This window comes from Camelina sativa, chromosome 11, assembly GCF_000633955.1.
Source record: "Camelina sativa cultivar DH55 chromosome 11, Cs, whole genome shotgun sequence".
NCBI classification, from domain to species: domain Eukaryota; kingdom Viridiplantae; phylum Streptophyta; class Magnoliopsida; order Brassicales; family Brassicaceae; genus Camelina; species Camelina sativa.
Window position 1 is genome coordinate 10,882,017 of NC_025695.1, and position 18,343 is coordinate 10,900,359.

General features: G+C 38.4%; 3 protein-coding genes and 1 pseudogene across 3 annotated transcripts; 1 reads left to right on the forward strand and 3 right to left on the reverse strand.

Annotated features, from left to right (window-relative positions):
• LOC104727844 (probable F-box protein At4g22165) lies at positions 478 to 1,644 on the reverse strand. Its single transcript, XM_019231819.1, has one exon. The coding sequence runs from the start codon at positions 1,642 to 1,644 to the stop codon at positions 478 to 480; it is 1,167 nt and encodes a 388-aa protein (XP_019087364.1).
• LOC104727845 (putative F-box protein At4g22180) lies at positions 2,230 to 3,426 on the reverse strand. Its single transcript, XM_019232608.1, is given in 3 exon segments — positions 2,230 to 2,247; positions 2,249 to 3,267; positions 3,270 to 3,426. Coding segments are annotated over 3 exon segments (1,194 nt in total).
• Positions 4,786 to 6,476, forward strand: LOC104727847 (zinc finger MYM-type protein 1-like). Its single transcript, XM_019231820.1, has 2 exons — positions 4,786 to 5,065; positions 5,155 to 6,476. The coding sequence occupies exons 1-2, from the start codon at positions 4,786 to 4,788 to the stop codon at positions 6,474 to 6,476; spliced, it is 1,602 nt and encodes a 533-aa protein (XP_019087365.1).
• On the reverse strand, positions 15,788 to 17,769 carry LOC109127604 (annotated as a pseudogene).

Sequence of the window (18,343 nt, forward strand, 5' to 3'; positions counted from 1 at the left end):
GAGAATAACACACGTGATGTATTTATTTTCAGTTACAAGACAGAGAAGATGGTGCCACAGCCACTCCCACTCCCACACAATTCGATTGTTCCTCAGTTAAACTCTCTAGTGCTCGAAGGTGGTTCTTACCAAGTTCCACAAATACATGATTAAATTGCGATTCTTCAATAGTCAAGTCTATCGTCTCTCTAATCTCGTTAGTTTTGCGCTTTTGCAAGTAGTGATTTTGATAAAATTAAGTCGAATAATAGAAACATGTTAAAACCAAGAAAATAATAATGTTCTTTATAAAGAGAAACTTATAGCCAAAGATCATTTTGCTAGTTTATTGTGTAGTTTAACATTTGTGAATTGAAGATAAAAACTTATAAAAAAAACAGAGCGCCATCAGCATTAGTTATAGAGAAAAACACATATTAAAGAGGTTAATATGTTGAGATTAATCATGTCTGCGTGAAACTTGGTAAGAACTAAGAACTAAGAACCATCAAGCTTTAGAGATAAACAATCATATTTGTGCAGTTGCTCCAACTTCTTTGTCTCGAGACTGAAGATAAAGATACCATTTGTCTTCGGTCGTCCACGACAGCCACTGAAATAGATGGAGTTGCCATTGAGTCCATCAATTTCACAGGAGGGCACAGTGATGCCTAGATCCAAAAGCATTGCCTCGTCGCCCAAAGAATCAACTCGTTTATATTTCTTGATCTTCCCTGATGATTTATAAATGTTGGTGACGCTGAAGGACCATTCTTTAGACATATTATGCTGTTTCATAATGACCTTTAGGACATCTCCTCTTATTGTGACTACAAGTTTTGGATCAGAAAAAACCCAATAATCAGTTGATTCCACACGACGGCACAGCCACAGACGGCCTCCTAACTTATTATTTCGTGAAGGACGACGAGCCATCTCTAATCTACTACGAAACATACCACGTTTTAAGATTCGTTGTGGAATCTCATCAGAAAAATCTAAGATTTTGAAACCACCATCACTGTTTAGGAAGTAAAGCTTGTGATCCTTGTAAACCATGTCAGAACAATATGAAGTGTTGGGGATTTGATTCCACGAGGTGTCCCCTTTCTTGGCATAAACCACACACCAATCTCTAAGTCCCCAAAAAACTATATGATCTTTGGTTTTCTCGTCAATCCAAAACGCAGGGGATTTTATAATCATACCATTGCTCTTGACTCTGACAGTATCGTGTGAAATGCGAAACCTCTCATCTATGATTCGTTCAACCTTTAGCATGCCAAGTTGGGACTCCAGAGACGGCAGATCTCTCCTCTCACGGGTAAATAGATTAACAATGCAGCATTGTATCAGAGGATCTTGCATTAGGAGCCAACTTCCACAAGTTGCTATACAAACACTATTTGCAAATCCGACGCCAAGATCTTGCGTGTTGTAACGTTTTTGTTTTTCCTCGGGATTGAACAACGTGCGTGAATTGTTGTTTCTGTCTTTGGGGAAGGGAATCAGCCAAGAGATGTGATACTTGGGGTTGGGCACGCATTGTCTTGAAGCAGAGTACCAAGACAAACATACGGATTTAGCTCGTTCGAAATTAGGAGAGTTGAGGCGTTCCAACACAGAAACAAGATATCTAAAGGAATCTCCGACCAGGAACGGCATGTATCTCGTCGTCTAAGACGCTTATGAGAATTAGGGTTATGCTTCTCCTCCATGATTGAATGTTTTTCTCTTAGCACACCCGTCACGTCACGTCTTACTCGAACCTAAAACCTAGGGAATGCATTAGTTCAGGTTTTTCTATAGGCTTGATCGGCCCATTCAACCAGCGTATATATTACTACGCAATTTTTATTTATTTATTATCCTTTTATTTTCTGTTAGGCATTTTAGATTTTTAGTTTCAAAAATCCCAATTATAAAGTTTTGGTTTTGCGTAAAACAGTAAAAAATGAAATAATTTAACCATTTTTTTTTATGTATAAGATAATTAGATTGAACCTAAACAAACGTGATGTCGAATGAAAATATTATGAAATTTGGTTTGTATCTAAGATTACATACGTAACCGATACGATAACATATGTTTGGAGAACAGTACAAGAGCAGCACATTTTTATTTATCCCCCTATAAAAGAATCAATGAGACTCCAAAACAAAAGCTCATCGAATTAATTAAGCATATAACTTTTAACTGAAAAACCAACACATCATCATCATTCATTAGAGAAGAAGAAAGTTGAAAAATCAATCAAGTTTGTGTGAAATTTGGTAAGAACCATCGAGCACTAGAGAGTTGAGCTGGAGAACAATCGAATTTATGCACTGGATCCATCTTCTCAGTCTCGAGGTCGTAGATAAATTTATCATTAATGATCTTTCCATGACTACCACTGAAATAGATGCAATTTCTTTTGAGTAGTCCAGTGTCATTCGCGAGAACAGTGATACCTAGATCCCAAAGCAATGCCTCGTCGCCCAACGTAACAACTTTTTCATACATCTTGAAGGACCCTGATGAATGAGCCTTCCAGATGTCGAAGAATCTGCAGATGCTGGTGTTACGGTCCCATATTTTGTCAACCTTGAGGACATCTCCATTTACTGTGACTACAAGTTTTGTATTGACAGTTCTGTAGGGTTTAAGACGACGTTGTTTTAATAAGAGTCGCATAATGACACAACCTTGAAAGGTTTGTTGCGGAACCTCTCTTGAGAGATCAAAGATTCTGAGTTCACATTCGTAGCCAGAGCTAGAGAAGTAAAGCTTGTGATCCTTGTAAACCATGTCAAAACAATTTGAAAGTTCGGGGATCTGATTCCACGAGGTATCTCCTTTCTTGGCATAAACCACACACCACATTCCAAATCCCCATATAACTACGTAATCTTTGGTTTTCTCGTCGATCCAAAACACAGGGGTTCGTATAGGAATACCTCTACGGTTGAACTCCCTACCGTTGTGATCGGGTGAAACGTGAAAACCATCATCTACGGTTCGCTCGATCTTTATCATTCCAAGTTGTGACTCCACAGGAGGTAGACTGATCCCCTCGTAAGTGAATAGATTCAAAATATAGAGATTAAATCGTGGATCTCGCATAAGGAGCCAGCTTCCATAGGTTGCCATATAAACACTCTTTGCAAAAATTTCACCAAGATCTTTCGTTTTGTAAAGTTTGTGTTTCTCCTCGGGATTGAACAACGTGCATGAGTTGTTGTCGTTGTTGTCTTTGGGGAAGAGAACCAGCCAAGGGAACTGATTGGGCACGTATTGTCTCGAATTGAGTGCCAAGACGAACAGACGGATTTAGCTCGTCGGAAATTAGCAACGGTGAGGCGTTCGAACACTGAAGTCAAGAGGTCTAGAGGAAGCTCCGACCAGGAATTTGGTGTATCTCGTCTGAGACGCTTATGAGAAGTAGGGTTCTGCCCTTTCTCCATATTGTATGGCAAATTGAAAGAGAGAGACGATTGAATGCTTTGTCTTGCCGTAGAAGGGCAGAAGTGGCGTCTGATTACAACCTAAATCTAGGATTTCATTGCCACATATCTATATTAACCAAGTTATGATTATAATTATTATTATTTAAAAATTTATTTACAAAGTTAATCTTTAAAAAATTACACAAAAAAAACAATAAGTAAAACTAATTTATCTTCAACCTAACAACAAATATTCTCAAAAGATTTTAATTCATTTAAAAATAGAAATACATTAAATCGAATATCTCTTATTTGGTAAGTTAATATTGTTGCACAAAATATTAAATCTTGTGCATATCATTTTGTACACATAACAAATAAAATACCAGCGCACGTCTATCATTAGTCATTAGCGAAAAAACAACATAGTGAAGCAGAAAGTTGAAATCATCTTGTAGATGTGAAACTTGGTAAGAACCATCGAGAAGAAGAACAATTAAAATCAAAGTTGTGCAATCGCTTCATCTTCTTTGTTTCGAGATTGAAGATAGAGATCTCATTTATGTTCTCTCGATCAGACAAATAGATGGAGTTTCTATTGAAACCCTCAAAGTCATTGGTAGGCAAAGTGATGCATGTTGGATATGCACTACAAAAAACACGGTAAGTTACCATGGGCGGAGGCAGTGAACCATTACCAGGGTCAATTAAATTTTAAAAATTAGTTGAATTTTTATGAAAAAAAAAAATGACCCTTATGCAATAACAAAATTGATCCAGATAAAATTTTGTCCAACGTTATAATTAACCCACGTGAAATATTAAAACACAATAAGGCTTTAAGTTTAAGGTTTTCCGTATGAAATATTGAGCCCAACTAATTTTAGTAAATATAGAATTGTTTAAGAGCCCATCTAATATTTTGTCTTTTTTTTTGTCTACCTACGTGAGCCTCCTAAAAACGAAAAACAACTGTTCAGCTTCTTCTTCTTTGTTCTTTTTCAAATTTCAGATATTGTATATGAGTTTTCTTCTTCTTTGTTCCAAAACTCAAGAGTTATAACTTCTAAGATTAGATTTCCAGGTACTTGAATATAAACTTTTTGTATATTAAATTTGCTTAACTAAGTTCAATACTGTCTATTATTAAAAATAAATTTCTTAAGCTCTGTTTGTGTTAATGTCAAAAAAATTGTGATTTTGCTTTGTTTTAGTTTCGAATTTATTAAATTTACCTATCTGTTGGTGTTAACTGTCACTCTTTATAGTTTATATGATTTTGATAGCTCTGTTTGTGTTAATCGTCCATGATCTTCACATGCTCACAGCTCACTCTTATATGATTTTGACTTTTGTGTGTAGGAAACAATAAACAAAATGGATCGCTTCGTCGTGAAAAGGAAGACTCCACCGTCTGATGATATTGATTTGGATGATTTGCCCTGGGATCCAGCGAAGAGGAAAAGAATTATAAGCTATCATCCTAATCAAAGAGATGAAGTACGGCGCAAATATTTGATTAGAGGACCTTGTCAACCTCGTGGTCACCGTTTTAAACAAACAGCAATTGGAGGGGTGCTTCGACGTTGTAATCTAAAGTGGTTTGATATGTATGGTGATTGGTTGGAATATAGTGTGGAGAACGATAAAGCTTTTTGTTTGTGTTGTTACTTATTCAGAGATCAAGCTCAAAATCAAGGTGGGAGTGATTGCTTTGTATCAACTGGTTTTTGTGGTTGGAATAAGGGGTTGCAGGGTTGAATCAACATGTGGGATCTGATGTGAATAGTTTTCACAACAATGCCAAAAGAAAATGTGAGTATTTGATGAGGCAAGGTCAGTCTATCAAACATGCTCTTCATAAACAGAGCGATGTTGTGAAGAATGATTACATAATTCGACTGAATGCTTCCATTGATGTTTCTAGACATTTGTTACATCAAGGATTACCATTTCGTGATCATGATGAGTCAGATGAGTCAGCTAATAGAGGTAATTTCTTAGAGCTTCTGAAGTATACCGCTGGTCAAAATGAGGTTGTAAAAAAAGTTGTCTTGAATAATGCTCCTAAAAACAATCAGATGACATCTCCTCCAATTCAAAAGGACATTGTGCATTGCTTTGCGGAAGAGGTAACTAAATCTATTATTGAAGAAATTGATAATGATGTCTTTGGTTTGCTGGTAGATGAATCTACTGATGTATCATACAAAGAGCAAATGGCAGTGGTTTTTCGCTTTGTTGATAAGTATGGGATAGTCAAAGAAAGATTTGTTGGTGTTATTCATGTGAAGGAGACATCTTCTTTATCTTTGAAGTGTGCTATTGATTCTTTGTTTGCAATGTATGGATTGAGTATGAAAAAGGTGAGAGGACAAGGATATGATGGAGCTAGTAATATGAAAGGAGAATTCAATGGACTAAGATCATTGGTTTTGAAAGAAAGCAGCTCAGCTTATTATGTTCATTGTTTTGCTCATCAACTACAACTAGTTGTCATGGCAGTAGCGAAAAAGCATTTTGAAGTTGGAGAATTTTTTGACATGATTTCTGTTTTGTTGAATGTGGTTGGAGCTTCTTGCAAGATAAAAGATATGATCCGGGAAAACTACAGAAAAATAGTGGAAGAAGGGATTAACAATGGTGAAATTAAGACTGGAACTGGGTTGAATCAAGAAATTTCTCTTCAAAGGCCTGGAAATACTCGTTGGGGTTCACATTATAAGACTTTACTGCGACTTGTTGAGCTGTTTTCTTATGTAGTTAAAGTTCTTGAGTATATCCAGGATGAATGCACAGACTCCACCAAAAGACAACAAGCATATGGAATTCTCAAGTATTTTCACACCTTTGATTTTGTTTTCTATCTACACTTGATGCTGTTTGTTATGGGTCTCACTGAAAGTTTATCAAAGGCTTTACAAAGAAAAAACCAAGATATCTTGAATGCTATTTCATTGGTGGAATCAACTAAAAGTCAGTTGCAAAAGCTTAGAGATGATGGATGGGATGCTTTATGGCTAAAATCAGTTCATTATGTGAGCAAAGTGACATTGGGCTGGTCATAATGGAGGAAGATTTTGTTGACTCAAGAAGACCAAGGAAAAAGACCGGCCTAACCAACTTGCATCACTATAAGGTGGACTGTTTCTACAATGTCTTAGATATGCAACTTCAAGAGTTTAATGATGGTTTTGATGAGGTAAATTCTGAACTACTTGTTTGCATATCATCCTTGAGTCCAATAGATTCTTTTCGGCAGTTTTATAAGTCATTGCTCATGAGATTGGCTGAATTTTATCCAGAAGATTTTAGTTTTATGGAGCGTAAATCTCTTGATCTGCAACTTGAGATATATCTTGACAATGTGCAAAGAGATGAAAGGTTTACAGATTTAAAGAGTCTTAGTGATCTTGCACGTGTGATGGTGGAGACAAGAAAACATATTTCACATCCTTTGGTATATCGTCTTCTAAAGCTATCTCTGATTCTTCCTGTTGCAACTGCAACCGTCGAACGATGTTTCTCTGCAATGACTTTTGTGAGACGACATTGCGTAATCGTATTGGTGATGTATTTTTAAGTGATTGTCTTGTTTGTTTTATTGAAAAACAGATACTTAACACTATCACAAACGAATCAGTGATAAGACGATTTCAAGATATGAGTGAACGTCGAGTGCATCTTTTGTAGTTGTAATGACAATTTTATGGTTTTAACTATTATTTTTTCTGCTTAAAAAAATATGACCTTGGTGGATAGATTTTCTGGCTCCGCCACTGGGTAAGTTACGTCATTTATATTCATAGTTAACGTCGGTTGTCTAATGACTCCAATATATTGGCGTTGGTTTGGAAACCGACTTCTCACGACCCGACACTAAAATTAATAACTTCGGTTATAGAACTGACGTTTGGTTTAACGTTAGAGTATTTGCGTCGGTTTTCATATATTTAACGTCATTTTATTGTAACTTTAATATGCGCAAGTCTGTGATTAGCGTCACTCATGCAACCGACGTATGTGCAGTGATTATTTGATTATATTATATTCTAATTTATGTTTTTTAATACATGAAAATTATAAATAAAAAATCATCAAAAATATTAATCAATATAAAAGTCAGATATTCAAACATGATATCGTTTTATAAGAAATGTAACTCTGTATAAAAATTTCTAGTAGCATGGATACAATCTTATAAGTTATAACAACATACAAGAGATGTTTATTACTGTAGTAAACCTATACTCTTTAATAGCATCGATAGCATATGTTATCAATGTTTGCTCTATCGTCTCTCGCCATTTCTTTGCAGCTTTCCACATTCTCTGGTGACTTCACTCGTCATTGGGACCTGAGAACATTGATATGATACGATTGTCGGATTAGAAACTCAAAATCAACTGGTCACATTAGAAACTCAAAATCAACTGGTCACATTAGAAACTCAAAACAATGCTTTCTACCTGCATCCTGTATATCCAACATCATTAACCTCTTTCTTTCTCAGTTTTCTTCTCTCATGATCTAATCAAAGAAAGTTCAAACACTACGGATGAAAAGGCTCTAGACAACCAAATCATAAATGCCAAGAATACTTGAGAAGCTAGCGACAAAATGCAGTGTATAAGTAATGCAGTGTATAAGCTAGCAACATATTACCAGTGTACTGAAGCTAAATGGGAAAAATTAATGAATGAATGAAACACTTTACCTTATGGAACTATGGATAGGGGTCCAACATTCTGAGGCAAGCTCGTATCCATTAGGATTGTCACAAGGAGGCTGAAAAATAGAAATGCAAACTCTTCCATCAGAATTAAATGCAGTCAAAGAGTATAAACCCTCAGAAAAGTCATTTTTAAAGTTTGAGAATGGAGAGAGTTGTTTACTTATTTCCAGAATAAGCACGGGAGATACTCGATAAGATAATGAGTCTTACGTGGAACAACACTTTCAAGTTTCCGACTTTTCTTTGGACTGATAGAGAAATCTGAAGAACAAAAATGAAAGGAATGAAGTATATAGAGTGAAAGAAACACATAATGTAAATGGGAAACCTTTACTAAAGCACTGTTAGAATCCATCAAATCCTGAAACGAAACCTAAAAGCACTGTTAGAATTAAACTAATTATTCAGAAACGAAAAAAAATTCGAAAACAATGTACCATACGAATACAAATCATCGATCACAAACTACCAGAAAAAGCCGTCGGAGATAGAGAACGAAAACCTCGAACTGAAGTGAGATTTGTCTCTTCAATATTGGATCTTAACCTCGTGATAGAGATGATGATCAATTTCATCGCAATCGAAAATTCAAGTTGAGAAAAATTTCAGCGTTCTCCGATTATGAAAGAGATCTCTGATTTTGTAAAGAAGAAGATAAACTCTTTATCGTTATTTTATTAATATTATTATTGACTAGTTAAAGTTAAAACTAACGTCGGTTTACTAAACGATGTTAAATTCCTTCCTTTATTTGGTTTTCACGTCGGTTTGAGAACCGTTGTTAAAAAACCGACGTCTTCTAGTAATTTTCTTGTAGTGATGGGTTTCACTCCCAATATTCTAGGAGGCCCAAACAGAAGATTCTCAAGAAATTTAGAGCCTAAAGTCATGGATATAGCCCATTTGGTCGCAGTAAAAAAATCGTCATTTGCGGAAGAGACAAAGGGGACCCTAGATCAATGGCCCACTATAAATACCAGATGTCATTGTCAGAGCTCTGGAACTGAAATCTTGGCAATAAGAGAAAAAATCATTTATTCTTGTATTAATTGCGCTTAAAGCTTTGATTGCATTTTCTGTAAACACTTCTCTTGAATTCTACGGTAATAAAAAGACCACATCCGATTTATCCCCATTAATATTCGTATTATTTATATTGTCGATTTCATACATGACCAATATTCTCCCGCAGCCCGCGTCGTGCCTCCTACGCCGACCATATGGGGGCGCACCCGTTCAAGAACGAACCAGCTCCAAGGCGTCAACAGAACCGAAGCAGCTACGGTCGAGGACGCAACACTCACTGACCACATAGCCGTAGGCGCTACGCGCGTTGCTCCAACCAATGGCGTAGCCGTAGGCGCTACGCCCCCGTTCGTGTAGCCGCTGGTGTCAATCCAACCGACTGCGAAACCGTAGACGCTGCGCGCGTCGCTCCGAGCACCAATAGTGTAGCCGTAGGCGCTACACTCCGTCCTCAAATGAGGTAGCCGTAGGCGCTACGCCCCCTATTGTGTACACATAGGCGGTACGCCCCCTATTGTGTACACATAGGCGCTACGCCCCCTATTGTGTACACATAGGCGCTACGCCCCCTATTGTGTACACATAGGCGCTACGCCCCCTATTGTGTACACATAGGCGCTACGCCCCCTATTGTGTACACATAGGCGCTACGCCCCCTATTGTGTACACATAGGCGCTACGCCCCCTATTGTGTACACATAGGCGCTACGCCCCCTATTGTGTACACATAGGCGCTACGCCCCCTATTGTGTACACATAGGCGCTACGCCCCCTATTGTGTACACATAGGCGCTACGCCCCCTATTGTGTACACATAGGCGCTACGCCCCCTATTGTGTACACATAGGCGCTACGCCCCCTATTGTGTACACATAGGCGCTACGCCCCCTATTGTGTACACATAGGCGCTACGCTCCCGAATCGTGTAGCAGGTGGCATCGCTCCAATGAGTCGCATAATCATAGGCACGACACGAACAACATCTCATCCTGCGTACCTCGCCCATATGCAAACACTTATCACTCACATTGAACAATCACCGATATTCTCCACCCCCGTCTGAGAGCAATCACACGCGACCGCAAGCTCGCTGACATCAACGCGTATCACGTAGCAGCGACCTCGCCAATGTAACTCGTAATGGTGACCTCGCCAACGTATCTCGTAACATCGACCTCGTCAACTATCGAGCACACCACCGTACGACATCACGCCATGCCGTCATGCCTCAGAACAAATCGATATATCGGAACTTGTTTCCAACACGCCATGACACATCAGCCGTCTCGCCAAGTATCGTATGATCTCGCAAGAAATCAGCCATCTCGCCAAGTATCGTACAATCTCGCAATCCATCAACCATCTCACCACTATACGCGTACGATCTTGCAAGCAATCAATCATCCCACCAAGTATCGTACGATCTCGCAAGCTATCAGCCATATCATCAAGTATCGAGCCAACTCACCAAGCATCAGCGCGCCCCCGTACGACATCCACCTTGCCAAGTCTCGCGCACATGATCTCGCACACATGACCTTGCCACTCTTGATCTCGCATTCGTGAGCTTGCAATTCTCGCTCCACCTCGCAACTCTCGCACGATCTTACACTCTCGATCTCGTAACTCTCGCACGATCTCGCACCCTCGATCTTGCTCTCTCGATCTCGCAACTCTCACACGATCTCGCATCCTCAATCTCGCAACTGATGCTCGAGCTCGCCACTCACAATCTCGCTCTCTCGATCTCGCACCCTCGATCTCGCAACTGAAGCTCGAGCTCGTCACTCACGATCTCGCTCTCTCGATCTCACACTCTCGATCTCACACTCTCAATCTCACAATTCTTGCATGATCTCGCACCCTCGATCTCACACCCTCGATTTTGCAAATCTCGCTCCAGTTCACCATTCAAGATCTCCCACTCTCGATCTCGCAACTCTCGAGTGTGCCAACTGTCGAGCATGTTAAGCCTCGAGCATGCCGTGATGTCGACGAACACGCCGACCCAATATGCGTTAGAGTCAACGCATAGTCACATGAGCCATGATACCTCTGCGTCAACTACCACGCCACCACGCGGACAAATCACCTCCCCTTCGACACGCCCCGGAAAGATTAGGGCACCACTGTAACAATCCCGATGTCATCACACTATCTCCTGCGTATCCACGCCGAACACGACAACAAACCATTCCACGTATCTCGCAAGTACACCATTGAGCATGCCTCCGAACCTGGATCTGCAAGCCGCTCTGTACACGTATACGAAGGCACAACCACTTAGCTCTCAGCCTTGTCTAGATTTATGTGTGTCGCCACGCATCAAGGAGCATTCTTGCCATACTTGGCACAACAAGAACCCAATAATAAAAAAAAAAAAACACGCTCGACAATATCGAGCTCCTGCTATAACATCTTTTTGATATGATTATCTCTAAAAACCCACGGGATAAGCTGGACGCAAGAGCCGCATCCTACGAGTTTTACACACGGGATTAGCCGGACGCAAGAGCCGCATCCAATGCGTTTTCGGGCAGTACTGCTCTGCTAACGCCTAGCTCGCACATCGTTGCCCTTGCCAGGTGTACGATTTTAAACGCGCTCCGCATGGGTGCAGTGGTGAAATAATCCACGTCCTTATTCGTCCTGGCCAGGTGTAAGATTTTGAATGCGCTCGGCAGTGGTGAAATAATCCACGTCTTTACTTCGGTAAGAAATTTTAAGCCGAGCCCAGACTCGCAATGAGCTAGCAGGAAGCAAAGTGAGTAAGCCGAGACCCCGACTCACACACACGCAAGTCCTGCAGCACCCACAGGGTAAGCTGGTCACGCGTACCACACCTAAAACAGTAAGACAAGTCCGTCTTGTCTACTCAAGACGTTTCGGGGAGCACCATATCCAGGGTAAGCCAGGAGACGTCCTGCAATGCAAAATATGCCTTGTAAACAACAAAAACGTCGCATCTCTATTTTGAGGGTAATTTCGCAATAATCCAACTTTGCACGACAGAAATCAGCAATAATCAACCTTTGCGAAGATCATCAATAAAATACGAATGATCAAGTTCATGAAGCAACCGAGTTCGCAGTTATAAAAACAAAAAACAAAAACAAAAAACACAAAAAAGCAAGAACAAAAGCAATAAACGATAATACGAAGACGCGTCACTCTTGAGCAGTCTCGTCGGCGCCTCTGGTAGCAAACTCCGGGAAGGACTCGAGATCATCTTCACACCATGGCTTCACGTATAGACGCATTTGCGGAGATCATCTTCACGACATGACTTCACGTGTAGGTGCAATCACAAATGTCATCTCGCCGTTTCGTATGCATGCTTCGACGCCACGACGTTCCCGTATACTCCTAGTCACATCAAGCCAAATCATCGCGCGCCATTTAGTATGCACGCCTCGACGCCACGATAACGTACACCCAACAACCACTCAAATCGCGAACTTCCACGACTAGTTCGTAACCTCTAAGCTCTTACGCGCCACCGCGTGTCAAGCGCGCCTCTACGATTTTCTCGCCGAGACTAGCATGCCTTTAGACTCTGCGCGCCACCACTCCATCGCGCCATAGCCTTGAATGTTACACAAGTCTCCAAATCAACAAGGAATCGCGCAACGACCATCATCACGACGAGACCTCCATACCTTCAACCATCTTTACACGCGAACATGGAGCCACGAGATCCGATCGACGAACACGGCCACACATAGAAGTCTCAAAACTCCCGTTCAAAATCTACCACACCTAGGAAAATGTGCGCAATGCACTATTCATCCTGGAATTCTTTGAATGTCTTGAAAAACGTGCGTAATGCACTATTCATCCTGAAACCTTCCAGAAGGTCTTCAAGCTCCTAAAATCTTCTGTTCCTATTGCAAGACGGACCTAGAGATGCAGAATTGCACAATAATCTCAAGCAAGCCATCGCTCATCGGACTAGGGGGACCACTGTTGGGTATGGGCTTCGCCCCCAACATTCTAGGAGGTCCAAACAAAAGATTCTCAAAAAGTTTAGAGCCTAAAGTCATGGATCTGGCCCATTTGGCCGCATGGGCAAAACCGTCATTTGTGGAAGAGACAGAGGGGACCCTAGGTCAATGACCCAATATAAATACCAGATGTCATTGTCAGAGCTCTTTATCCAAAATCTTGGCAATCAGAGAGAAAAGAGCATTTATTCTTGTATTAATTGCGCTTAAAGCTTTGATTGCATTTTCTGTAAACCCTTCTCTTGAATTCTACGTTAATAAAATAACATGATCCGATTTATCCCCATTAATATTCGTATTATTTATATTGTCGATTTCATACATCAACAATGCATAGATCCAAAATCATTGCCTCGTCTCCTAAAGAATAAACTTCTTCATACTCCTTAAACAGCCTTGATGATGAATATTGTAGACGCGGAATGACTGGATTATCTTCATTCTTTCAACCTTGAGGAATTCTCCTGTTACTGTCAAAGTCAAAAGTTCAAACTGTCTTATGTTTTGTGTAATCTTTATGTGTTTCGAGGGAGGATACTTCTTTACTCTTTTGTTCAACCTCTAATGAATAATTTTATTAATACAAAATCCAATAGAAGGTGTGTTGTTTAGTACCCTTTCTTCTAATTCTAATGAACGTTAGGCATAGTGAGGATTTAACAACTCGAGCTTATACATATGAAAATGTACCTTGCTCCTAAGAAAGGACCATGTAGCAAGTTTGGCCTCGAGCTCTTGATGGCATGTAGCCTACCCTCCTCATTCACTGTTGAAAGATATTGGTTCTTCTTCCATAGAATACAACAAACGTTTCCATAGAATACAACAAACGTTTCACTTGTAAGAGAAATTGCACAGTTTACGATTGTAACCAAAGTTGTTCTGTTTAGTAACTAACTTTGACTTTGTTCAAAAACAGAGTAAGACTGGACAAGAGAGAGAGAAACGTGGTGTGAATTACAACATCACACATACAATAACATATACCAAACTCAATTGTAAACTAACAAACAGAAACTGTATGTTGTTCATGTTCTTCAAAATTAAGTATGAATTAGTTAAGTCATGTTAAAATAGTAAAATACATCTGCATATATAGTTCTCACATCTCAATCTCTCTCTTCTAAATTTTGATTGTATTTGCATTTATCATCATATGATGAAAACGCCACTGCAAATACAATCAAAACTGGTCTTAGGGGCGGACGCAGGGCTATGAGGGGTGTGGCACGTGCCCCACACTCTTTTTTTTTTTTCCTTTATATTATATGTGTTACTGTATTTATAGATCTGTCTTATTGAATATTTTTGAAAGGTGCCACACCCTCATTGAAAATCAAATATATGCCTTAACGGCTTAACCCAATCAGTCGTATTAAAAACGTAAAGAAAGTTATTTCAATTCAAAATAATTAACAAGAACGACCCACATAACTTTGCTAACAAAAGTCTGGGATAATTTTTTTTTTCTGGTGCAATAGAAGTTTCCTATAGTTATTTTTTAAAAATACCAGAAGAGAATTAGAACATAAGTGATCTAGTTTTCTGTCTCCGTCAACTAAAACTTGAATTATCATAACTTTTTTAGTTTTCTTCCTAGTTCTAAATACATCAAACATGTTTATCATAAGTAATTATTTTGTGATTAATTTATAATGTGAAAAATTCTCTAGTTAATTTTCTCTAGGTTTATAATATGATTTATTTTTCATAAAACTTGTAAATCATGTTATTTTATCAGTTAATAGATAATTCGTTCATATACCAAATTTTAATGTAACCTATAATTAATGGTTTTTAAACAATAGTCTATTTTTAAAAAATAAAAACATTTAATAAAGTGGCAAATGAAATAGCGATGAAACATATATTTCTTTCATTTATAGTTTTAAATTTATTACAGAACATTTTTATGTTTATATATAATTTTTAAAAAAATTTAGCGTGCGGTGTGCCCCATACTAAAAAGTATCCTGGATCCGCTGACTGGTCTCAAAGAAATCAAATAACCAAAATCATTTTCAAACGTAGATGTAAAATTGTGCCTTAAAGCACTAGCGACGTAACATAATACGGTGATATCGGTATCAGTACACCAGCGAGCACTTCCCGAGTCCTTTTCCATAGGGAAAGTCTAATATCTCGGAAATTTCTCGCTGGTGTACTGATACCTATACCAATATTGGCGTAGTCGCAACGTCGCTAGTGCTTTTATGCACGATTTTTCCATCTACATTTGTAATTGATTGTATTTTAGCTGTTTCAGTACATTTGTAATCTCACCGTACATCTTCCTACACCAGCGAGATCCGTATCGCTACACCAGCTAGTCCTTTTCGATACAGGAAGTGTTCTGATATATGGTTAATTAACTGGTGTAAATTGGCCTGTAACCTTGGTCATGGCATGTATATCCAGCGAGTCGTCAACCTATGTAAAGAACGGTACATCTTCCTACTCATGCTTTTATTTTCTCATAAAAACATTATCGTTGACAACAAAATTTTATCTTCTCTAATTCTCTGCCTTCCAGAAAATCAGATCCCATGCATTATCTCAAACGCTAATGGCCACAAAAATATTGAAGATGAAAACATAATATGGTTGAGAACAATCATGTGAAACTTGGTAAGAACCATCGAGCTTTAGAGAGTTGAACTGACGAACAATCAAATTTTTGCAGTGACTTCATCTTTTGTGTCTTGAAATTGAAAATAACGATTTCATTTTTCGTCTTTCCTTGACTATCACTGAAATAGATGTAATTTCTATGGAGTCCCTCAACTTCTTTATTGACGAGTACAGTGATGACACCTAGATCAAGAAGCATTGCCTCATCTCCCAAAGAATCAACTTGTTCATATTTGGCGAACCCTACTGATGAATAAATCCTCCAGATGCGGAATGACTGGATTCCAGACCTAGGTCTTATCATTCTTTGAACCTTGAGGACATCTCCTGCAGTGGCGGATCCAAGATACTTTTTAGTATGGGGCACACCGTACACTAAATTTTTTTAAAAATTATATATAAACATAAAAATGTTCTGTAATAAATTTAAAACTATAAATGAAAGAAATATATGTTTCATCGCTATTTCATTTGCCACTTTATTAAATGTTTTTATTTTTAAAAAATAGACTATTGTTTAAAAACCATTAATTATAGGTTACATTAAAAATTGGTATATGAACGAATTATCTATTAACTGATAAAATAACATGATTTACAAGTTTTATGAAAAATAAATCATATTATAAACCTAGAGAAAATTAACTAGAGAATTTTTCACATTATAAATTAATCACAAAATAATTACTTATGATAAACATGTTTGATGTATTTAGAACTAGGAAGAAAACTAAAAAAGTTATGATAATTCAAGTTTTAGTTGACGGAGACAGAAAACTAGATCACTTATGTTCTAATTCTCTTATGGTATTTTTAAAAAATAACTATAGGAAACTTCTATTGCACCAGAAAAAAAAATTATCCCAGACTTTTGTTAGCAAAATTATGTGGTCGTTCTTGTTAATTATTTTGAATTGAAATAACTTTCTTTACGTTTTTAATACGACTGATTGGGTTAAGCCGTTAAGGCATATATTTGATTTTCAATGAGGGTGTGGCACCTTTCAAAAATATTCAATAAGACAGATCTATAAATACAGTAACACATATAATATAAAGGAAAAAAAAAAAAGAGTGTGGGACACGTGCCACACCCCTCGTAGCCCTGCGTCCGCCCCTGATCTCCTGTTACTGTGACTACCAGTTTTGTCTCAGCAACGAACCATGCATTACTTAGTCTACTACTTAGTCTAATTAAGGCTACGACGAAGCTCAAATCTAAACAGCTGCATAGCACATTGAAAGGTTTGTTGAGGAATCTCTCCAGAAAAATCTAAGATTGTGAAACTATTTATGGTGCTAGAGAAGTAAAGCTTGTGATCCTTGTAAACCATGTCAAGACAATGTGATAAACCCGGAACCTGGTTCCACGAGGTATCTCCTTTCTTGGCATAAAACACACACCAACTTCCAAGTCCCCAAAGAACTATGTAATCTTCTTTGGTTTTCTCGTCATGGATAATCACAGGGGGTTGCATGCATAATAATATCTTCGGCCTTGCTACTCGTGTTGTGATCGTTAGAAAGGAGAAACCAATCAGCGATTACTTTCTCAAGATTTATTGTTCGAAGTTTTGACTTCACCGATGGCAGATTAATCTTTTCGTAGGTAAAAAGGTTCAAAATATAGAGATCATACCGCGGATCCCGCATAAGGAGCCAGCTTCCATAGGTTGGTATACACTCACTCTTGTGAAATTCAACGCCAAGATCTTGCGTTTTGTAGAGTTTGTGTTTTTCCTCGGGATTGAACAACGTACATGAATTGTTGTTGTCGTTGTCTTCGGGGAAACAAATCGACCAAGGGATCTGATTTTTGGGCACTGATTGTCTCGAGGCAGAGTACCAAGACGAACACACCAATTTAGCTCGTTGAAAATTAGCGAAGCTGAGACGTTCGAACACCATATTCAAGATATCTAGAGGAAGCTCTGACCAGGAATTAGGGTTATGGTTCTTCTCCATAGCTACTGTATGTATTAATGAGATAGAGAGGAGAAATATATATGTAAAAACATCTTATTATAAACCGAATCATGTATATGTATCTCGGTCTTCTCATGATTTTATTTTTAATATGGGCTTTTTTGGCCTAGCCTTTTTTAGTTATATTATTTGCGTGAGGCCTAATAATATAGAATTTCTAAATGTTGAATCAGGTAAACCAAAACTAAACAAAGCTCTGTTAAATTACTCTGTTTTTAAAAGGCTCTATTTTCGATATTAATTATTTTCTTAATAAGATGATACTATTGACAAATAAATAAAAAAGGTAGCTAGGAAGAGCTCGTGAGAAGATTCAGCAAAGAAAGCCTCAATAACGGCGGGAAGGTCCAAAACACAGGGGATTCCACATCCATAACATTGGACATAGACTCACTTCCTATGATTGAAATGCGAAACCTATACAGCCAGGCGATGATATATTCTTCCTAAGTTTGTCTTATTGCTCGGGGTTCAACAACATGCAAGAGTTGTCGTGGTTGTTTTGGGGGAAGAGTATCAGCCAAGGAATCTGATATTTTTTGGCACAGATTGT